At 34.8% G+C, this 19513-nt stretch overlaps 1 protein-coding gene and 1 long non-coding RNA gene across 3 annotated transcripts in view; one reads left to right on the forward strand and one right to left on the reverse strand.

Annotated features, from left to right (window-relative positions):
• The first annotated feature begins 3516 nt into the window (after positions 1-3516).
• dsg2l (desmoglein 2 like) overlaps positions 3517-19513 on the forward strand; it is a 33941-nt gene continuing 17944 nt past the window's right edge. The window contains exons 1-6 of one of the 2 annotated variants that reach the window (NM_001423856.1): positions 3517-3646; positions 5485-5607; positions 6965-7120; positions 17607-17745; positions 18254-18414; positions 19311-19445. In NM_001423856.1, the coding sequence (NP_001410785.1) occupies positions 3599-3646; positions 5485-5607; positions 6965-7120; positions 17607-17745; positions 18254-18414; positions 19311-19445 (762 nt within the window). In that variant the 5' untranslated portion in view covers positions 3517-3598. The remainder of the gene's footprint in view (positions 3647-5484; positions 5608-6964; positions 7121-17606; positions 17746-18253; positions 18415-19310; positions 19446-19513) is intronic. The other variant, XR_012384857.1, reaches the window with a different exon arrangement.
• On the reverse strand, positions 9762-12611 carry LOC137487638 (uncharacterized). The gene is made up of 4 exons (XR_011006288.2): positions 12423-12611; positions 12018-12175; positions 11445-11540; positions 9762-10709 (listed from the first exon to the last, which is right to left on the reverse strand). It is a non-coding gene; the product is annotated as an uncharacterized lncRNA (long non-coding RNA).

Raw genomic sequence — 19513 nt, forward strand, 5'->3', positions numbered from 1 at the left:
TTATTTACCACATTAATTTAGCTTGTTTTAAGAAAAAACTCTCTTAATTTTAATTAATTAATTCTGATATTTTCTGATATAAAAAAATGCTTTAAGATTTTGTAGACGTTTGGACTATAGAAACAAGAGAAAAACTCTACGTAAGACAAACCTGTTTGCAATGTTGTTCAAGTTTTATATGCCCTGATGGGGAGAAAATGACCGCTTTTATGACTAAATATTTTAGTGACCTGCATAGCAAATAAAATCAATAGAGACAGCGTCGTTCTTTCTATAATACTCAACTACCAGCTTTTGTCAGCCTGACAAAGTGTTATAAATCTGATCATTTCTGGAAAAAATTGTCTGAAATGAGTGAGTTTTTTCTTAAATCAAGTCAAATAATTTTATTTTCACTTTGAAATAATATGATTTTATTTACCCCACTAATTTAGCTTGTTTATGAAAAAAAACTTAATTTTGACTTATTATTTCTGAAAACAAGACAATATTTTACTTGCTAAAATGTTTCAAGAATTTTTAGACATTTGGACTTGGAGGGGGGGGGTAATAAATCTGATATTTTCAGAATAAGAGTAAAAAATAAGGGAGTTTTGCCTTAAAACAAGTCAAATAACCTTGATTTCATTTCGAAATAATATTACTTTGTTTACCCCATTAATTTAGCTTGTTTTAAGAAAAAAACTCTCTTAATTTTAATTAATTAATTCTGATATTTTTTTATATAAAAAAATGCTTTAAGATTTTGTAGACGTTTGGACTATAGAAACAAGAGAAAAACTTTACGTAAGACAAACTTTTTTGCCATGTTGTTCAAGTTTTATATGCCCTGATGGGGAGAAATGACAGATTTTATGTCCTAAATATTTTAGTGACCTGCATAGCAAATAAAACAAATAAAATCAATAGAGGCTGCGTTGTTCTTTCTTTAATACGCAACTACCAGCTTTTATAAGCCTGACAGTGTGTAATAAATCTGATATTCACAGATAGGAGTGAATGGGTGTAGACCGAGAGCATTGACTCAGTACAGTCGCACTACAGATGAGGAAGTTCAGAAGGTCAAAATCCTCCAGCTGAGTGTTCATCTTCACATTTCCACAGATCTTCATGACATTGTCTTATCATTATGATACTCCGTGCAATCTGTTTCATTCTCATGAATCCCACACATTTCCCGAGCACTGCTCAATGAGGGTTTAGCATTGAATCCGAAGCACACATGTGATCAATTGTAAGTACACACGATTTCAGTGTCAAGGTGTGATGGAGACAGTGCTGCTATTATATAAGCCTCCGGATCTCTTATCTTTATAGCGGATTGAAGTCAATTATTAACTTGGTGTTTGAGGAGAAAAAAAGACACATGGAGTTTTATTGAGAGACTTCTGAGAGTCTAATAATGTGTGTTTCTCTAGTGTTTTTCTTTGGAAGTCACGCTAAAATGGCAGGGTTACTAATACTATGACTTACTCATTTATCCAGATACATCATTATTCAATAAAAACATTTACTTTTTAACTGTGCTGTGCAAAATATTGAACAATTATCATTATTGCAATTAATTGAAGTGTTAATTAATATAAGCATTATTGAAATATCTGTATGGCAGAGAGGTGAGGTAAATTATTTATTGTATGTGCCAAGTATTTGTGTGTTGCATGCATACACTGCAAAAATGCTTTCCTTACTTAGTTTTTGTCTTGTTTTTAGCCCAAACATCTGAAGATTTTTTGACCAAGAAGCATTTTCTAGACAAGCAAACAATATGGATTTGTTTTCAGATATAATATGCCAAAATGAAGTGAGTTTTTCCTTAAAACAAGCTAAAAAGATCTTGTTTTTCGTTTTAACATTTGATTAGTTCGCTTATTGGCAATTTATTTAGCTTGATTTAGGTGAAAACTTGCATCATTTGTCATTATTTCTGAAAGATACAGACAGATATAGAAACAACTGGTCTACTGGGATTTTCACGCACAACCATCTCTAGGGTTTACAGAGAATGCTCCGGCAAAGAGGAAATATCCAGTGAGCGGCAGTTCTGTGGGCGCAAATGCCTTGTTGATGCCGGAGGTCAGAGGAGAATGGCCAGACTGGTTCCAGCTGATAGAAAGGCAACAGTAACTCAAATAAGCACTCGTTACAACCGAGCTCTGCAGAAGAGCATCTCTGAACACACAACACGTCCAACCTTGAGGCGGATGGGCTACAGCAGCAGAAGAGCACACTGGGTGCCGCTCCTGTCAGCTAAGAACAGGAAACTGAGGCTACAATTCACACAGACTCACCAAAACTGGACAATAGAAGATTGAAGAAACGTTGCTGCTCTGATGAGTCTCCATTTCTGCTGACACATTCGGATGCTCGGGTCAGAATTTGGCCTCAACAACATCAAATCATGGATCCATCCTGCCTTGTATCAGCGGTTCAGGCTGGTGGTGGTGGTGTAATGGTGTGGGGGAGATTTTCTTTGGGTCCATTAGTACCAACTGAGCATCAACGCCACAGCCTACCTGAGTATTGCTGCTGACCATGTCCATCCCTTTATGAGCACAGTGTCTCCATCTTCTGATGGCTACTTCCAGCAGGATAACGCAGCATGTCATAAAGCTCAATCATCTCAGACTGGTTTCTGGAACATGACAATGAGTTCACAGTTCTCAAATGGCCTCTACAGTGACCAGATCTCAACCCAATAGAGCAGCTTTGGGATGTGGTGGAACGGGAGATTGGCATCATGGATGTGCAGCCGACAAATCTGCAGCAACTGTGTGATGCTATCATGTCAATATGGAGCAACATCTCTGAGGAATATTTTCAGTAGCTTGTTGAATCTATGCCACCAAGGATTAAGGCAAAAGGGCACCCAACCCGGTACTAGTAAGGTGTACCTTATAAAGTGGCCAGTGAGTGTATATGTAGTGGAGGGGTACCCAATTATATTATATTACATTTGCTTACATACAAAAAAAAAAACTTTTTTTTTTCAAATTGTGTTATAACCCCTTTATTACATATAATAAAGGGCAAATAACAAATTATGAAAACTATATATACATATAATAGTAATAATTATTATAAATAAATGATTGTATTGTAAATAAATTATATATATATATATATATATATATATATATATATATATATATATATATATATATATATATATATATAGGGAAAAGGTTTTTTTATATTATGAGCAGTGAAAGCTTCACACAGACAATCATATCATGTGTTGACAGCATGGGCGTGACCTTATGCTTGTGTAAAAAATGCTTCTTGATTAAATCATTGTTAGATATTTGGACTAGAAACAACAAAAAAATCAGAAAAGTCAGAAAAGCATTTTTGCAGTGCAGTGTAAGGAGACAGATAAAGATTGCAGACTGAAGAAGTCTTCCTCTGAACAGTGACAGGAGTAAATACTACACAGATTACCTTATCATATGCTGAGTGCGCAATGGGCGTGGCCTCCCCTTTACCGAACACATACTCGGCATTCTTCGGCGATGCAGCCCCGCCCACCGTCGCCGCTGCCGTTGCTGACCGACCGCTAGTCAGTCCGTGTCAAAGTTCCGCGAGTAACGGCAGGAGAATGGCGAAGATATGCAGCATTTCACTCCTTGTAGTTCTGAGTCTGTCGGTAAGCGAAAACATCTGTGTTTACACCGCCTATATCATCTCCTAATCTACTCCAGCTACTTATCCTGAAAGTTTCATTTCACTGATTTAGCGTTTTTTTTCTTTCTACAATCGTCATTAGCATGCTAATATTAATATTTAACGTTAGCCAACTAGTTATGGGTATACATGTGTGTAAAGTACTGATTTTTGTTAGTATACATAGATAACTGTGTGTGTGTGTGTGTTGGTGCGTGTGTGTGTGTGTGTGTTTGCTCTCTGGTGGTCATTCTTTACACACTTGTGTGATGGTCACTGAAGGACAGTTTCTCATTAACAAACTGTGTATGTTTAGACAAGAAGTGATTTCAGCTGCAAATACAGGGTGTTTGTCTCACTTACAGTCAATTTTTTTACATTGAGATTTGATAAATTATTGTATTTTTCCAAAGGAAGCTTCGTAATCCTGCTCAGGGTGTGAATCAGAGTCTGAGGAAGACAAAACAAAAGGCTGGTCAGCTTAAAAATATTGTTTTACATGCTGGAGATTTGTGTGAAGTTGTGGGGGACTTTTATTTTATTATTATTATATTAAATTAGAATACTAGTTAACAACGAGGCAACAAGTGTTATCCTGATATCAACAACACCTGAGCAGAGTATTTTTATGTGTGTGTGTGCACAACATAGGGCTGCACGATACTGTAAAAATGTAGCATCGTGACATATTTTTATCCTGTGATATACAGTTGAAGTCAGAATTATTCGCCCCCGTTTATTTTTTTGCTTAAATTCTGTTTAACAGAGAGAGGGTTTCTTCAAAACATTTCTAAACGTAAGTTTTAATAACTAATCTGTAATCACGGATTTATTTGATCTTTGTCATGATGACAGTAAATATAATTAGACTAGATATTCTTAAAGTGACACTTAAAGGCTTAACTAGGTTAATTAGGGTAACTAGTTAGGTTGGGGTGATTAGGCAAGTTATTGTATAATGATGGTTTGTTCTGTAGAATATCGAAAAAAAAAAAAGCTTAAAGGGGCTAATAATTTTGTCTTTAAAATGTTGTTTAAAAAATTAAAAACTGCTTTTATTCTAGCCGAAATAAAACAAATAAGACTTTCTCCAGAAGAAAAAATATTATCAGACATACTGTGAACATTTCCTTGCTCTGCTAAACATAATTTGGGAAATATTTTAAAAAGAAAAAACTATTCAAAGGGGGACTAATAATTTTGACTTCAACTGTATATTGCGATATGAATACAATTTCACCAGATGACTTTAGTATCTCTAATATCTGGAAAGAGTTTATAATGTTGGATTAATTAGAATGATTCTACCATAGAAGTGCATCTCCATCAAATCTAATAAGCAATCTATAAATACAATAAAGAAGAAGACACAATTGAAATAAACAGAGTTTTATCGTTTTCCAAGTCTAATAGTATTCAGCTGCATAATAAAAAATAGACATAATTCAAGAAAATTAGTCACAAATGTTACAATTTCTTATCCCTGAATGCTTATAAAATCATTACACAATTACAGGACTCAAACTATTCATTCTAATACAAAGTCAACATTCCATATCTTGCGACTATTGCAACTGATCACATTGCGATATCAATGCTGAAACGATATATTGTGCAGCCCTAGTGCAACATTTCCTTTTATAAGATGTAATTCTGAAAATTATATATATATATATATATATATATATATATATATATATATATATATATATATATATATGAGATATTATTTAATTACACCTGTTTCACTGCTTGAGGTCTCTAAAGGTCAACACCTTATTTTGGGGTGAAACAGACGCATGTGCTTGTGTGTTTGTGCAGATACTGAATGCTTCAGCGTCTGGAGAACAACAGAAGAAAGTCAGACAGAAGAGAGAATGGATTATTCCTCCACGCAAACTGAGGGAAAATGTCAATTATATGTACTTGGACTATATAGCAAAGGTAAGGTCTTCATAGTAATAATCATTTTAACAAGTAATAAAATTAATAAATAAATGCATAAAAATAATAATAAATAAGGGACTAAGCCGAAGGAAAATGAATGAATGAATGAAAAAGTTTTAAGTGAAAATTAAATAAAAATTGGCGGTCCATTCTGCTGTGGTGACCCCTGATAAATAAGGGACTAAGCCAAAGAAAAATGAGTGAATGAATGAACAAATAATAAATGAAAATAATATAATAATTGGCGATTCATTCTTCTGTGGTGACCACTGAAAAATCAGGGACTAAGCCAAGTTTATTGTGGCATAGTGGGTAGCACGATCACCTCACAGCAGGAAGGTCGCTGGTTCGAGCCTCGGCTGGGTCAGTTGGCATTTCTGTGTGGAGTTTGCATGTTCTCCTCGTGTTTGCGTGGGTTTCCTCTGAGTGCTCCGGTTTCCCCCACAGTCCAAACACATGCAGTACAGGTGAACTAAATCAGCTAAATTGGCCGTAGTGTATGAGTGTGTGCAGGAGTGTATGGGTGTTGTCCAGTGTTGGGTTGCGACTGGAAGGGCATCCGCTGTTTGAAACATATGCTGGATAAGTTGGCGGTTCATTCTGCTGTGGCGACCCTTGATATATAGGGGACTAAGCCGAAGGAAAATTAATAAATGAAAAAATAATAAATGAAAATAAATAAAAATAGGCGATTCATTCCTCTGTGGCGACCACTAAAAAATCAGGGACTAAGCCGAAGGAAAAGTGAGGAAGATAAAAATTAATAAAACACCATATAGAACTTCCGTATTGTTCCTTATTTTCCTTTTTGTGTTGTTGAATTAATTATGTTGCTATTGATATTCTTCCTTAGGATGTTGAAAAACACGTGTCATTTAAAAAAAAGTGCTTTAACCTTAACTTTAACCTTTAAAATAAACAATAAATAAAATAAATATAAATAAAAAATAAAATAATAAAAATAAATAAATAAAAAATAAATATAAATAAAAAATTATTTATTAAAATAAATAAAAATAAACTTTAACCTTAACTTAACCAATAATAAATGTGGAGGTAATTTGTGGAATTATAAGTAAATTTTTTTGATTAATGTAATTTATTAATTAAACTCTAAAAATAAAAACTCTCTAGCACAATTACGAATAATAAAAACTCAGTTTGATAGGTTTAAAAAATGTGTGTGTGTGTTTGGATGCATTTAAATGATCTTATACTGTATATAATTGTGTGTGTGCGCGCCTGCATCTGTATGTGAGTGTTTGTGTGTGAGTCTGTGTCTATGTGTGCCAGCAGACACTCCTTTTTAAAGCGTCTGAAACTACAGTATGAAAATGAATGTCTTTATTTTCAGATCCGTTCAGATGAGGAGACCAGGACCAGTATCCGATATTCCCTGAAAGGCGCCGGAGCCGACCAGCCACCCAGAGACCTGTTCACTGTCGGCAGCACCGACGGAAAAGTCAAGATCAACGGACTGCTGGACAGAGAGAAAACTCCCGTTTACTACGTGAGCAGCGCTTTTACTGTTATAAATGTTTATTGCATGGGTGTCTGTCCGACTAATCTATAACAGTGCGATGAGTCAGTGAGAGCTCCAGATAACAGCTAGCAGCTACATTTCACAGGAGAGCTGCATTTGGGAGTGACGTGGAGTGATGAACATTCTGCCTGAATGACCAAATCACTAAAAGAGAAAACACCTCATACTGAAAAAACACACACACACAGGAGATTTCTTGCCAATAACACACTGCAAAATATGCTTTCATACAGGGTCTCTGCAGGGTCTAAACAAGTCTTAATGTCTTAAATCTCAAAATCCAAATTTTACGCCTTAAAAAGTCTTAAATTTACTGAAATATTGTGTTGTAGGTCTTAAATCTTTTATTAACAGGTCTTATTTTTTATTTGTTCATGTATTGCTACCAAATCTGACCTAAACCCATACAGTCCAGTAGTATCTGGATGCAGCCTTTATGGTGCAAGCTGAGACTGCATCACTCAGCGATGCAATGTCAGACACAATGCACTTAAATGGAGCAAGTGACGTCACCGTGACGGGTTGGGTTAGGGGTGGGGTTAGGTGAGCCCATTAAAAAGCATTGGATGCAGCCCAGATTGCACTGCACCAGGTCTGCAGCCAGACCCCTCTCATACAGTCACCAACAATAATCTCAATAAAACGTTTGATTTAATTTTATTCAATATTTTATTTATTTTAAGTTTAACTCTATCATAATGGTTTATTATTTTCCTTGTGCACACCATTAGGGCCCTATCATACACCCGGCGCAATGTGGCGCAAGGCGAGATGCAATTGTTGTTTGCTAGTTTCAACCTGGCGCAAGAGTTGTTTTGACGTTTTCCGCCACGCTGTTTAACATGCAGGTTTATTGAGGCAGTCAGGCAAGCAATGGTCAACGCGGGTGCAAACCGATGCGTGAAGGCAATCCAGAGTCATACTTACAATAACAGGCGAGAAGTCGGAAGGCAGGCGGCAGAAAGGGACAAAAAGAAAAACTAGGCGAGGGTCAAAACACGGAAAAACAAGACAAAGAAAACGCATTGTAATGTCACTGAAAGCAAACAAGACTCAGCGACTGGAGTGTGTGTGTGTATTGCTCAAATAGTGTGTAATCAGTCCTTGACAATCCTTCAGAGGTGCGTGTGTAATCAGTCAGAATGAGGAACATGTGTGTGTGAGCGGAGTGCATGAAAACGTAGTCCATAACATGGTGGATTTGTAGTCCATAAGTGATTGTGAGTGTATTCCAGCGATCTATAGAGTTTAGATCGCTGGTGATCATGACATTTACAATGTAAATCCAATTAGATCCACTTAATTGAAAAACAAAGCAAGTCTCTCATATAATACATCTACTAAAAGACTGAAAATATTACTCTACAAACTGTAATGCAAATAAACCCAATTAACATTTTCATATTTAGTCAATAATATTCATGAAATTAATTTAAAAACTGAATAAATATACATTTTGCACAAGTGATAAACTATCTGAGCGTGCAGATTCCACGTTGGCCTGCTTATAAGTTCACTTGCAATACAGAATTAGCAACTGAAGAGAGCCAAAATAGTCCCAATTGGTATTCAAGTAGCACACCTACAGTTTAGCATACTAAGTGAAGTATGCTTAAATATAGACTTCATTGTGCACTTAAAGTGTACATTTTTCTCATAAGGGTTGTCCTGTTCTCTGAAAGTACATTCAATGCAATACAAAGTGCATCAAACACCCTTGAACTGAACACAAAACGGGATGTGATAAGCAGTCCTGATAGCACTGAGAAAATGCTGTTTTTCTGCTCCGTCTACTGTAGGTGTCTGAACTCTGATCCACTATCACTGTGCCTTCACATTACTACACTTTTAGCGTCCACATCAGCAGCTGCAAATACAACAGAAGAGATTTCATCCTTCTTGACCGTTCATTTACAGCAGTGACTCTTCTCAGGCCTGAAAACAAACATTCATAAAGGTTTCAGGTTTTAGAGTGTAAATATAATTTAAATAACTTCACTGTAAAAAAAAAAAGTTGAGTAAACTTAAAATAATTAGGCAACCTATCACACATAGCTTTTTGAGTTAACTCAACAAACAGGGTTTAAAGACCAGTGAACTCAAAATATTTTGTTGAATTCTTTAGTTCTCTGAACAAGAAGTATCATGTTCACCCAACAAGACATTTTTGTTTGCTGAACAAAAAATATCATGTTCAACCAACAGGATATTTTTGTTTGCTGAACAAAAAATGTCATGTTCACCCAACAGGATATTTTTGTTTGCTGAACAAAAAATGTCATGTTCACCCAACAAGACATTTTTGTTTGCTGAACAAAAAATATCATGTTCAACCAACAGGATATTTTTGTTTGCTGAACAAAAAATGTCATGTTCACCCAACAAGATATTTTTGTTTGCTGAACAAATATTATCATGTTTACTCAACAAGATCTTTTGTTTGCTGAACAAAAATTTTCACGTTTATTCAACAAGATCTTTTGTTTACTGAACAAAAATGATTGTTTACCCAACAAGATTTTTTTAGTTTACTGAACAAAATAAAACAAACTGATTCATTATGCATTTACTATTAATTTTTAGGATTCAAATTAAATACACAAGAATAGTCAATTCACTTTTTTTTATTTTTAACTGTGTTCAAATCACAATCCAAAACATTTGCATACAAAATCAGCATTTGACATTAGCCGTGTTCAGCATTGGGCTAGTTTGTACACAACTAGTACTGACTGTTTCCAGATTTGAAAAGATTGTACACTGCCTCAACATAAAATAACTGGCAACCTTACTAAAACCAAGCTATTAGTGTGTCTAAACACTCAAACCAGGTGAATATACAATCATCTAATCAGAGTAAACCCTAAAAGCCACTCCATTCATACAGTCTTTAAAGTGTACTGCACTTTTGTCAACAAAGTACATAAAGTCCAAAAACAGACCTCAAAACATTGAAACAGTGGCACATTAGGAAGTGGTCACGGGTCAGTTGCCGTTACTGTGTGGAGTTTGAATGTTCTCCCTGCGTTCACGTGGGTTTCCTTTGGGTTCTCCGGTTTCCCCCACAGTCCAAAGACGTGTGGCACAGGTGAATTGGGTAGGCTAAAATTGTCCGTAGTGTATGTGTGAATGAGTGTGTATGGATGTTTTCCAGAGATGGGTTGCAGCCGGAAGGGCATACGCTGCGTAAAACAAGTTCATTGCGCTGTGGCGACCCCAGATTAATAAAGGGACTAAGCCGAAAAGAAAATGAATGAATGAATGAACTGAACTCTCGCAGATCATGTGCCACCAACCTCCATAAAACATGCTGAATCACTTAAAAAGTATATCTGAGTTCTTTTGGGTGTTCCATATTCAGTCTATACAAGAGGCTGAACAAGTAAGCGAAGGCTGCAGGCAGATGTGTGATATCCTGAAGTACTATGGCCTCCTCCAAGATTTTAGCGAGGTTCATCACATATTGCAGGGATGCAGAAGTGCCATTATCATCTTCCACCACAGTGAAGATTCCAATCCTTTAATCTCTGGTGCTGTGGTCTTCAGGGTCCTTGTCCTTATAGGAGATTAAGTAATGGGAAAATTAATTGATGTGTAATATTAATTACTACTTATTAATGTTATTACTATTATGCAAAGAAAATAAAAACATGTAATACTTTCGTACATACAAACAGTAACACTTTGAACAGTCTATAATATATAATAATTGAACAATATATTGACAACTTTTTAATATTTAGCAATTTTTTAAACTTTTATTTTACATAAAATTGCAAAGATTTACTTTTATTTGATACAGTTTCAATTGTGAAAGTTGTTTATTGTCCTGTTTAGAATATAACTGAGCCTTTAATTGTCATTCATAAGGGATTTATAAAGCATAAATAGTCCTCACTTTAGATTAGGTCACAACTGGATGAAGTTAAGCTCATAAAGCATATACTAACATACAAAGTAACTATTATTACATACCTTAATATTAGGATATTTAAATGTTAATTTGAATAGTTTATTAATCGTGTACTTAAGCATTCTGAATGATCTTAAAAACACCAACTATTCTTAAATAACTGGTTTGTAAATAATGCAATACTTAAATTAGTAATACAAATGAATCATTAAAGTTAAAAAAATACAATCATTGAGCACTTCATGTAGAGTTATGCTTAACAGAAAATAAATTAACTATTCGCTAATACTAAATAAATTATTTATAGCGTGCAGCTATTAAAAGTGTTACCAAGCAGACTAATAAATGTAGAATAGGGTATGAAAATGGGTAACTTACCAGACATATCTTGAGAAAGCAAGCAGAATTTTTACGAAGAAGAATTGGCAATCCCTCAAGAGCTGCTCTTTCTGGATCGGTGACAATATCAGTGACCTAAAGGAAAGTCATTTACAAAGGGTGTTTTACAATCTTATTGTTTTGTAAGTAAAAATGTACTTAGTACATTTAAATGAGCATAGTATTTTATTCATGCTGTTGAAAAAACACATGGCTTTATTTTTAAAAATAATTATAATAATAATTTAAAAAAAAATGTTTAGTTTCATGTGACAATTACTTTGAGTTAAAAACTACAGCTATTATTTTCTATTTTCCTCTTTGAATGTATTCATTTGAAATGGTCACTCAAAACAAGTGAAACATCTGTTATTTATCTTACTTCCATCTCAAAATCAAAACACAACTTGACACAATTAAAATTAATGCAAAAGGGCTGGACAATTAAATTGTTGCAATTACACTTTATTAGACTGTATTACCTGAGCATGAAATTCTTGACAGGACAAAATATGTTGCACATGTTAAAAACATCAGACGGGTGTATAAGAAAAAAAAAATCTTAATGAGTACCTGCTCATCCATCTTGTTTAAAGTTGTATCCATCTCTGGACCCATTGAATCCCTTCTTTTCTGTAGAGTTTCAGGAGAGGTGCTGTATATTTATCAAGTCACTCGATTAACTGTCTCAGGAGATCTACATTACAGATCTGAGAAAACTCTGTGCAGATCTACAATATACAAAAAAAACATACATATTAATTTTTACACATAATATATATATATATATATATATATATATATATATATATATATATATATATATATATATATATATGTAAATGTAAATATTTAAATGTTCAAATGCTAAATACAGATGTATTTTGAATTACCTATAATAATAATGTTGTTTGTTATTTTTAGCATTATCATTACTACCTTGAATGAAACCAAAGCAATTGCAATATAGTGACTTACCTCTTCCTTAAAGTCCAGGTTATCTCTCTCTAATTTCTTCCTGGCTAAATCTCAACAACTTCTTTTGGGCAAAGAGAAAAGGTTTCTTGCATCTGCTGGTGAATGACCGTCAAATTTCACTGATGATAGCAAGTCTCACCTCCTCAAGGAAATCTTGCATTGAATTATGTCATTGTCAATATTTCAGTCCTTTTGAGCAAAAAGAAAGAAAAATATGTATTTAGCCCTTTATATTTTTTTATGTAAATAAAAGCTAGCTGACTGTTAAAGCAAGTTGGTCTGAATATGATAGACATTTAGTCGAGCTAACAAATCAAGCAATGAATTACATGAAAATCACACGATTTTCACACAAATTACACAGTTAAACACGTCACCGTTTGTTCCACTGGCTCTGGTTCGAAGGGAAAAAAGGTTATGATGTGCGCAATGCTGACAGCAATCTAGATAAACAGGACATAATGTTATATTTGACTTGGATACCTGATCTGGTATGTTATATGATACTCATTGTATTAATCGTGAGTTATTAAAGCAAATGACTCGATTGAAATCGCTATTTGTTTCAAATACATTCACTCTAAACTTTTATTGATGTAAATAGCCAAAACCAAGTGCACGAAACAAGTAACTCACGGCTAAATTATAACAAATAGTTCCGTATTAGGATACACGCGCACATCAAAGCCAACATATCAAATAATATAACGTTAGATGACAACAAAAAAAGACATACATACCTATGATTTAGCAGAAACGTCGTTGGCCTGCTCTTAACTAGGGATGGCTGACGTGAAACTGATGTTTTGACACAGTGTCGAGATCCCGAAGCGCAAGTGTTTCGAATCACTGCACCGAAGCATGATCCGAAGCACCCAAGTCACGTGACTAAAGTGTTTCGAAACACCTAGTCACGTGACTAAAGCGATTCAAAGCATCGATCAGCTTAGAAACGTTTCGAGACCTGGTGAATCCTAACTTGACTGCCAAGGTCTCCAAATTATCTCTGTCTCAAATGGCTTAGAGCACTGTGGGTTTGCTTATTGATTCTATGCTTAGCATGATGTTTTGGGTTCGAATCCCGACTTCGAAATCATGGTTTTATGTATTTTAATCATGTTTCTGTTTTGTGTAGCCTAAATAGGATACAGCTACAGTTACGCCATCAATTTAGCATCATTTTTGTAACACTGTAAAACAATAATAAATATTTTTACAGTATGGTTGGGTTTAGGGTTTGGGTAGACATTAATAAAATACAATAAATGGGAAATTTAATGAATAATATAAATAATTCTTGATAACTTCAGGCCACCGTTTTTGATCTAGCAACAACCCTGTTTTAAGACAAACACAAGACATATTTATTCACAAATTGTTTATTCGGATATCAGACCAATGTTGAAACAAAACGATACAAGAGCAAAGCATTACCAACTGGTATTAAAGCATTTTAAAACAACTGCTGTTGACTGGCTTCGAAACCTACTACTCCTGCATGGATGTCTGACACCTTAACCACTGTACTATGTTACTTGAACGATTTCACTTTCACAAAGTGGGGTTTAATCCCTCAATTTGTTCAATCGTTCTTTGCTGAAGCTGTTTCAGTGCAATATATATAAAAAATGACCACTATATGTCACTGTAGAGTGAGGTTTCGAAACGTTTCGAAGCTTCGACACATTTGCTTCGACTGTTTCAGTGTTTCACGAAGCCTCGCTTTGCCCACCACTACTCTTAACCGCTCTATCACGGTCTCTCACATCATTAATACACTGGTAAAATAGATCGGGCAGTCAGATGGGTAGCACATCGCACAAAAACATGTATACAATTATATACAATCGATTATGAAAACGATTGACACGTAGCTCCGCAGAAAGAAAGATGGTTCGTTTTGTCGCGCGCACGTGACAGGTACCCCCTGCAGTGAGCTATGGAAGTAAATTGCGCATGCGCCAGAAGCTTATAAGGCGCATGCGCCAACAAGAAGGGCACGCATCAACGCAAAACTAAGAATTTTGTATTAGTTCAACGAAATATTTTAAGTTTTTCACATTGAAGCACCATATTTGTTGAACAAACTAACTATTATTTGTCAGCATTTCAAATGAAAATATTTAAATTCAGTTAACTTATTAATCTTTGTTCAGAGGACTTTTTGAAAGTTGGCGTTTTTACAGTGTTTTTAAGTCAGTCAACCAGTTGTTTTTATTTATAAAGCACATTTTTGTCACCGACTCGGTCCCAGTAACTCCCCTCGCTGGCCAGCAGAGGCCACCATCTCCGGACTTTTAGCATTACGTCATCCATCTACACTGATTGCGCATACACCTGATTGTAATCTGGCTAATGACCCACGTACCTCTTATAAGCCGCACTCAAACACTCGTTCAGGGCGAAGTCTTGTTTAGCCCCGGCCAGCATTTCTGAGCATTATCTCCAGCCTGATCTCCTGTGCATGACTCCAGCCTGTCTCTTACTTTTCTTCGCCTTCTGCCTGCCCACGACCCACGCTTGTTATACGGACTCTGACTCTCTCTCTGCCTGCCCACGAACCACGCCTGTTATACGGACTCTGATCCTTGCTGCCTGCCCTTGACCCAAGCCTGCATAACGGATCCTGGTTCTCGCTCACTCCCTTCCACTCATGCCTGGTAACTCACTCTGTGTCTGTTCATCATCAGTCTTGATACCTATACTACTACTGTGGATGTGTGTGTGCACTCCGGTGCATATTGTGTGTTTGAGTGAAGTTGTGATTAATAAATACTGCATAATGGATCCCTCCGTGTCAGTCTCCTCGTTACAATTTTAAAAAGGATGCTCAATAGAGTTAAGCTTATGCTTTAAAACGTTAATATAAAACACACCAATGAAAACATTCCTTCATTCATTTCCCTTCAATTGATTATTACTAGCTATGTTCCATCCACCTATTTTTTTACAAATGCGCATGAGAAAACCAGTTGATGGAAACGTCATGATGCGCATAAATTTTGAAAATGCGCATAAAAAACGTATGCGCCTAACTGGGTAGGATAAACTTTTTATTCGATAAGAAAAGTTGCGCATAAACTGCAATGGAAACACTTTTACCGCACAAACTCCAGCATGCGCATTAAAAAAGGTCATGTGATTTTGTTAAAGGAGATCATGTGATGCTTAAAATGTGTGTGAATGGACAAAACGTCAGGCTGAGCACATTATAAAACAACTGAAATGTTGTTTTGGTCATTATAAAACGCCTTACCATTTCAGTATTAGTGTTATTATATTATTAATGACCTCCAGAATCGAGAGCGCCTGTGCTCCGCGTCTGACACCTTCAAACGCCGCTGCGCGCTCACTGCTTGTCAGGATTGTCTACTGAGGCGCATTCATTTAGAAAAGACTGATGCAGCTTCTCCTACTGCAGCAAATGCAGTTTTTACTGTTGATATTTGGCACCAGTTAATCAGGAAGTGACGATTTTGTTCGCTTGACTCGTTGGATGGAAACGATGCCTCATTCGCACAACTTTTATTCGACAATCCAGTTTTGCGCATAAAGTTTATTCACATTTTTGAATGGAAACATGACTAATGACCGCCAACTATTCCAGCATATGTTTTACGCAGCGGATGCCCTTCCAGCTGCAACCCAACACTGGGAAACACCCATACACTCTCACATTCTCACACACACACTCATACACTACTGCTAATTTAGTTCATCTATATGGTGTTTTATTAATTTTTATCTTCCTCACTTTTCCTTCGGCTTAGTCCCTGATTTTTCAGTGGTCGCCACAGAGGAATGAATCACCAATTTTTATTTATTTTCATTTATTATTTTTTCATTTATTCATTTTCCTTCGGCTTAGTCCCCTATATATCAAGGGTCGCCACAGCAGAATGAACCGCCAACTTATCCAACATATGTTTTACGCAGCGGATGCTCTTCCAGTCGCAACCCAACACTGGAAAACACCCATACACTCATGCACACATACGGCCAATTAAGCTGATTCAGTTCACCTGTACCGCATGTGTTAGTACTGTGGGGGAAACCGGAGCATCAACACGGGGAGAACATGCAAGCTCCACACAGAAACGCCAACTGAGCCAGCCGAGACTCGAACCAGCGACCTTCTTGCTGTGAGGCCACAGTGCTAACCACTGGGCCACCATGCTGTTTCAATAAAAACATTACTACACAATTATAGCACTGCACCTATCATGAGTTTTACCATCTAAACTACCAAAATGCAGACTTGTGTTTTCATATGGAAAATTCTGCATTAACACATCCCAGATTTCCAGGATTTCTGACTTTGTCTTGTGTTGTAAATCTGAATTTAAGAAACAATTACCTTACAAAAAAATTAAGCCTTACAAAACAAGAAGCAATAATGGTGGACGGCTGCTTCTCACTCAGGGCTGTTTATGCTAATGAGAGAGAGATCATCACTAATGGGCGGGGCTTTCCCCCCTCTGATGAGACGTACAAAGGGTTAATGTCCATCAAAGTGTTTCTGAAGCACACTCACTGTAAGTAATGTTGAAGTATGTATTTAAGTAAACTTCATGTATTAAGTATACTAACATCTATGTATTAGTAGTATACTTGCAAATAGGGTGGGCTATTCATATGGATACACCTTAATAAAATGGGAATGGTTGGTGATGTTAACGTCCTGTTTGTGGCACATTAGTATATGTGAGGGGGCAAACTTTTTAAGATGGGTGGTGACCATGGTGGCCATTTTGATGTCGGCCATCTTGGATCCAACTCTTGTTTTTTTCAATAGGAAGAGGGTCATGTGACACATCAAACTTATTGGGAATTTCACAAGAAAAACAACGGTGTGCTTGCTTTTAACGTGACTTTCTTCTTTCATGAGTTATTTACAAGTTTCTGACCACTTATAAAATGTGTTGTCCATTGTGTTGGATTGTCACTGCGACCCTCTTCTCCAACTCTTCACACACTGATAGCAACACCTCAGGAGAAATGCCAGCACAGGCTTCCGGTATCCGTAGTTTCAGGTGCCGCACATCTTGTATCTTCCTTGTACCTATCTATCACAGCAAAACAAAACATCACAATGTCAGATTTTTATCGTGCAGCCCATTGTCCACTGAATGAAACATTAATTTTCATAATTTGTGAGATGTTTGCTCATTTCTTGTTCTCCAGCTTCAAGGGGTGGCCAAGTTTCTGAATGGCAGCAATGCTGAGAAGGATGTGGACCTGAGAGTTGTGGTGCTGGATGAGAACGACTGTCCTCCGGTGTTTAACCTGACCATTGGAGCGGTTTCTGAACTCAGTGCCAGAGGTGTGAGATCATTTTATCCGACTCTTTCAATCATTTTCATTGTGCAAGTAATTTATGGATTTTTAATGAAATTATACAGCTGATTTAATTGACTAAATGAGGACGAACAGTATATTGGATTCATAGTGTTTGTATAGTGGTAAAGCATCCCACAAGGCAGGCGAACATGACTTCATCAATTGTAATGTTTCCAAATTTTTCTTACCAGGTTTTATATCTGTGTATTGTTTTCTGTGGCTGTTCATACTTGAAAATGTGTTTAATGCACTATAAAGCTTGATGCATCAGAATCAGTATTAGGTATTGATCACCATGACAAGGAATTGGTACCCAGTATCGGCTGCAAAAATCCTGATTGAGCGCTTACAGTTTATTGCTGAGTGTATATTGGATACAATGCATATACCCAGAATGCATTGCATTGCTTACGACACATTCCCGTGCTCTATTACCTGTTTTGGGGGTGTTTATAATGTCTTTATTTTTGTCTGTGTGTTTGCTTTTTCAGACACATTAGTGATGAGCATCACTGCGACAGACGCAGATGAAGAAGGAACTCTGCATACAAAAATCGCCTACAGTATAGTTGAACAGAGTCATGCGGAGATGTTTTACATTAATCGCGAGACTGGAGGGATTTACGTCATGCACAACACACTCGACAGAGAGGTATGCTGACACTAACTTATCTCTTAAAAAAACATATTATTATTTTGAAAAATATTATTATGAAAAAAAATTATTATATTATATTATATTATATTATATTTTATTATTTTATATTTTATTATATTATATTATATTATTTATTTTATATTATATTTTATTATATTTATTTTATTATATTATTTTATATTTTATTATATTATATCATATTATATTATATTATATTATATTATTTTATATTATATTATATTTTATTTTATTTTATTTTATTCTATTATTTTATATTATATGATATTATATTATATTATATTATTTGTAATTATATTATATTATATTATATTATATTATATTATTTTATTTTATATTATTTTATATTGTATTTTATTATATTATATTATATTATATTATATTATATTATATTATATTATATTATATTATATTACATGATGTTCTATTTTATTATATTATATTATATTATATTATTTTATATTATATTATATTATATTATATTACATGATGTTCTATTTATATTATATTATATTATATTATATTATATTATATTATATTATATTATTTTATATTGTATTTTATTATATTATATTATATTATATTATATTATATTACATTATATTTTGTTTTATTATATTATAGTATATTATATTATATTTTATTATTTTATATATTATATTATATTTATTATATTTTAATATATTATATTATATTATATTTTTTATATTATATTTTATTATATTATATATATATATATATATAACATTACATTACATTATATTTTGTTTTATTATATTGTTTATATTATATTTTATTTAATTAATAATTTTTATTTAATTAATTAATTGAAGTAACAAGAAGACAATATTTTGTGCTTTTTTTCTTTACAGAAAATAGACTCGTACACACTGACCGTTAAAGGCACTGACATGAACGGAGCTCCAGGGGGAAATTCAGGAACAGGGAAAGTCGTCATCAATATTCTTGATGTCAATGATAACGTTCCTACTCTGGAGAAGAACATAGTAAGTGTTTTCTTTATTATAATGATGATGATTATCCTTTGGTCATTTAAGAAAAGAGTCTGTTAAGT

Source organism: Danio rerio, chromosome 2 (assembly GCF_049306965.1).
Source record: "Danio rerio strain Tuebingen ecotype United States chromosome 2, GRCz12tu, whole genome shotgun sequence".
Classification (NCBI taxonomy): Eukaryota; Metazoa; Chordata; class Actinopteri; order Cypriniformes; family Danionidae; genus Danio; species Danio rerio.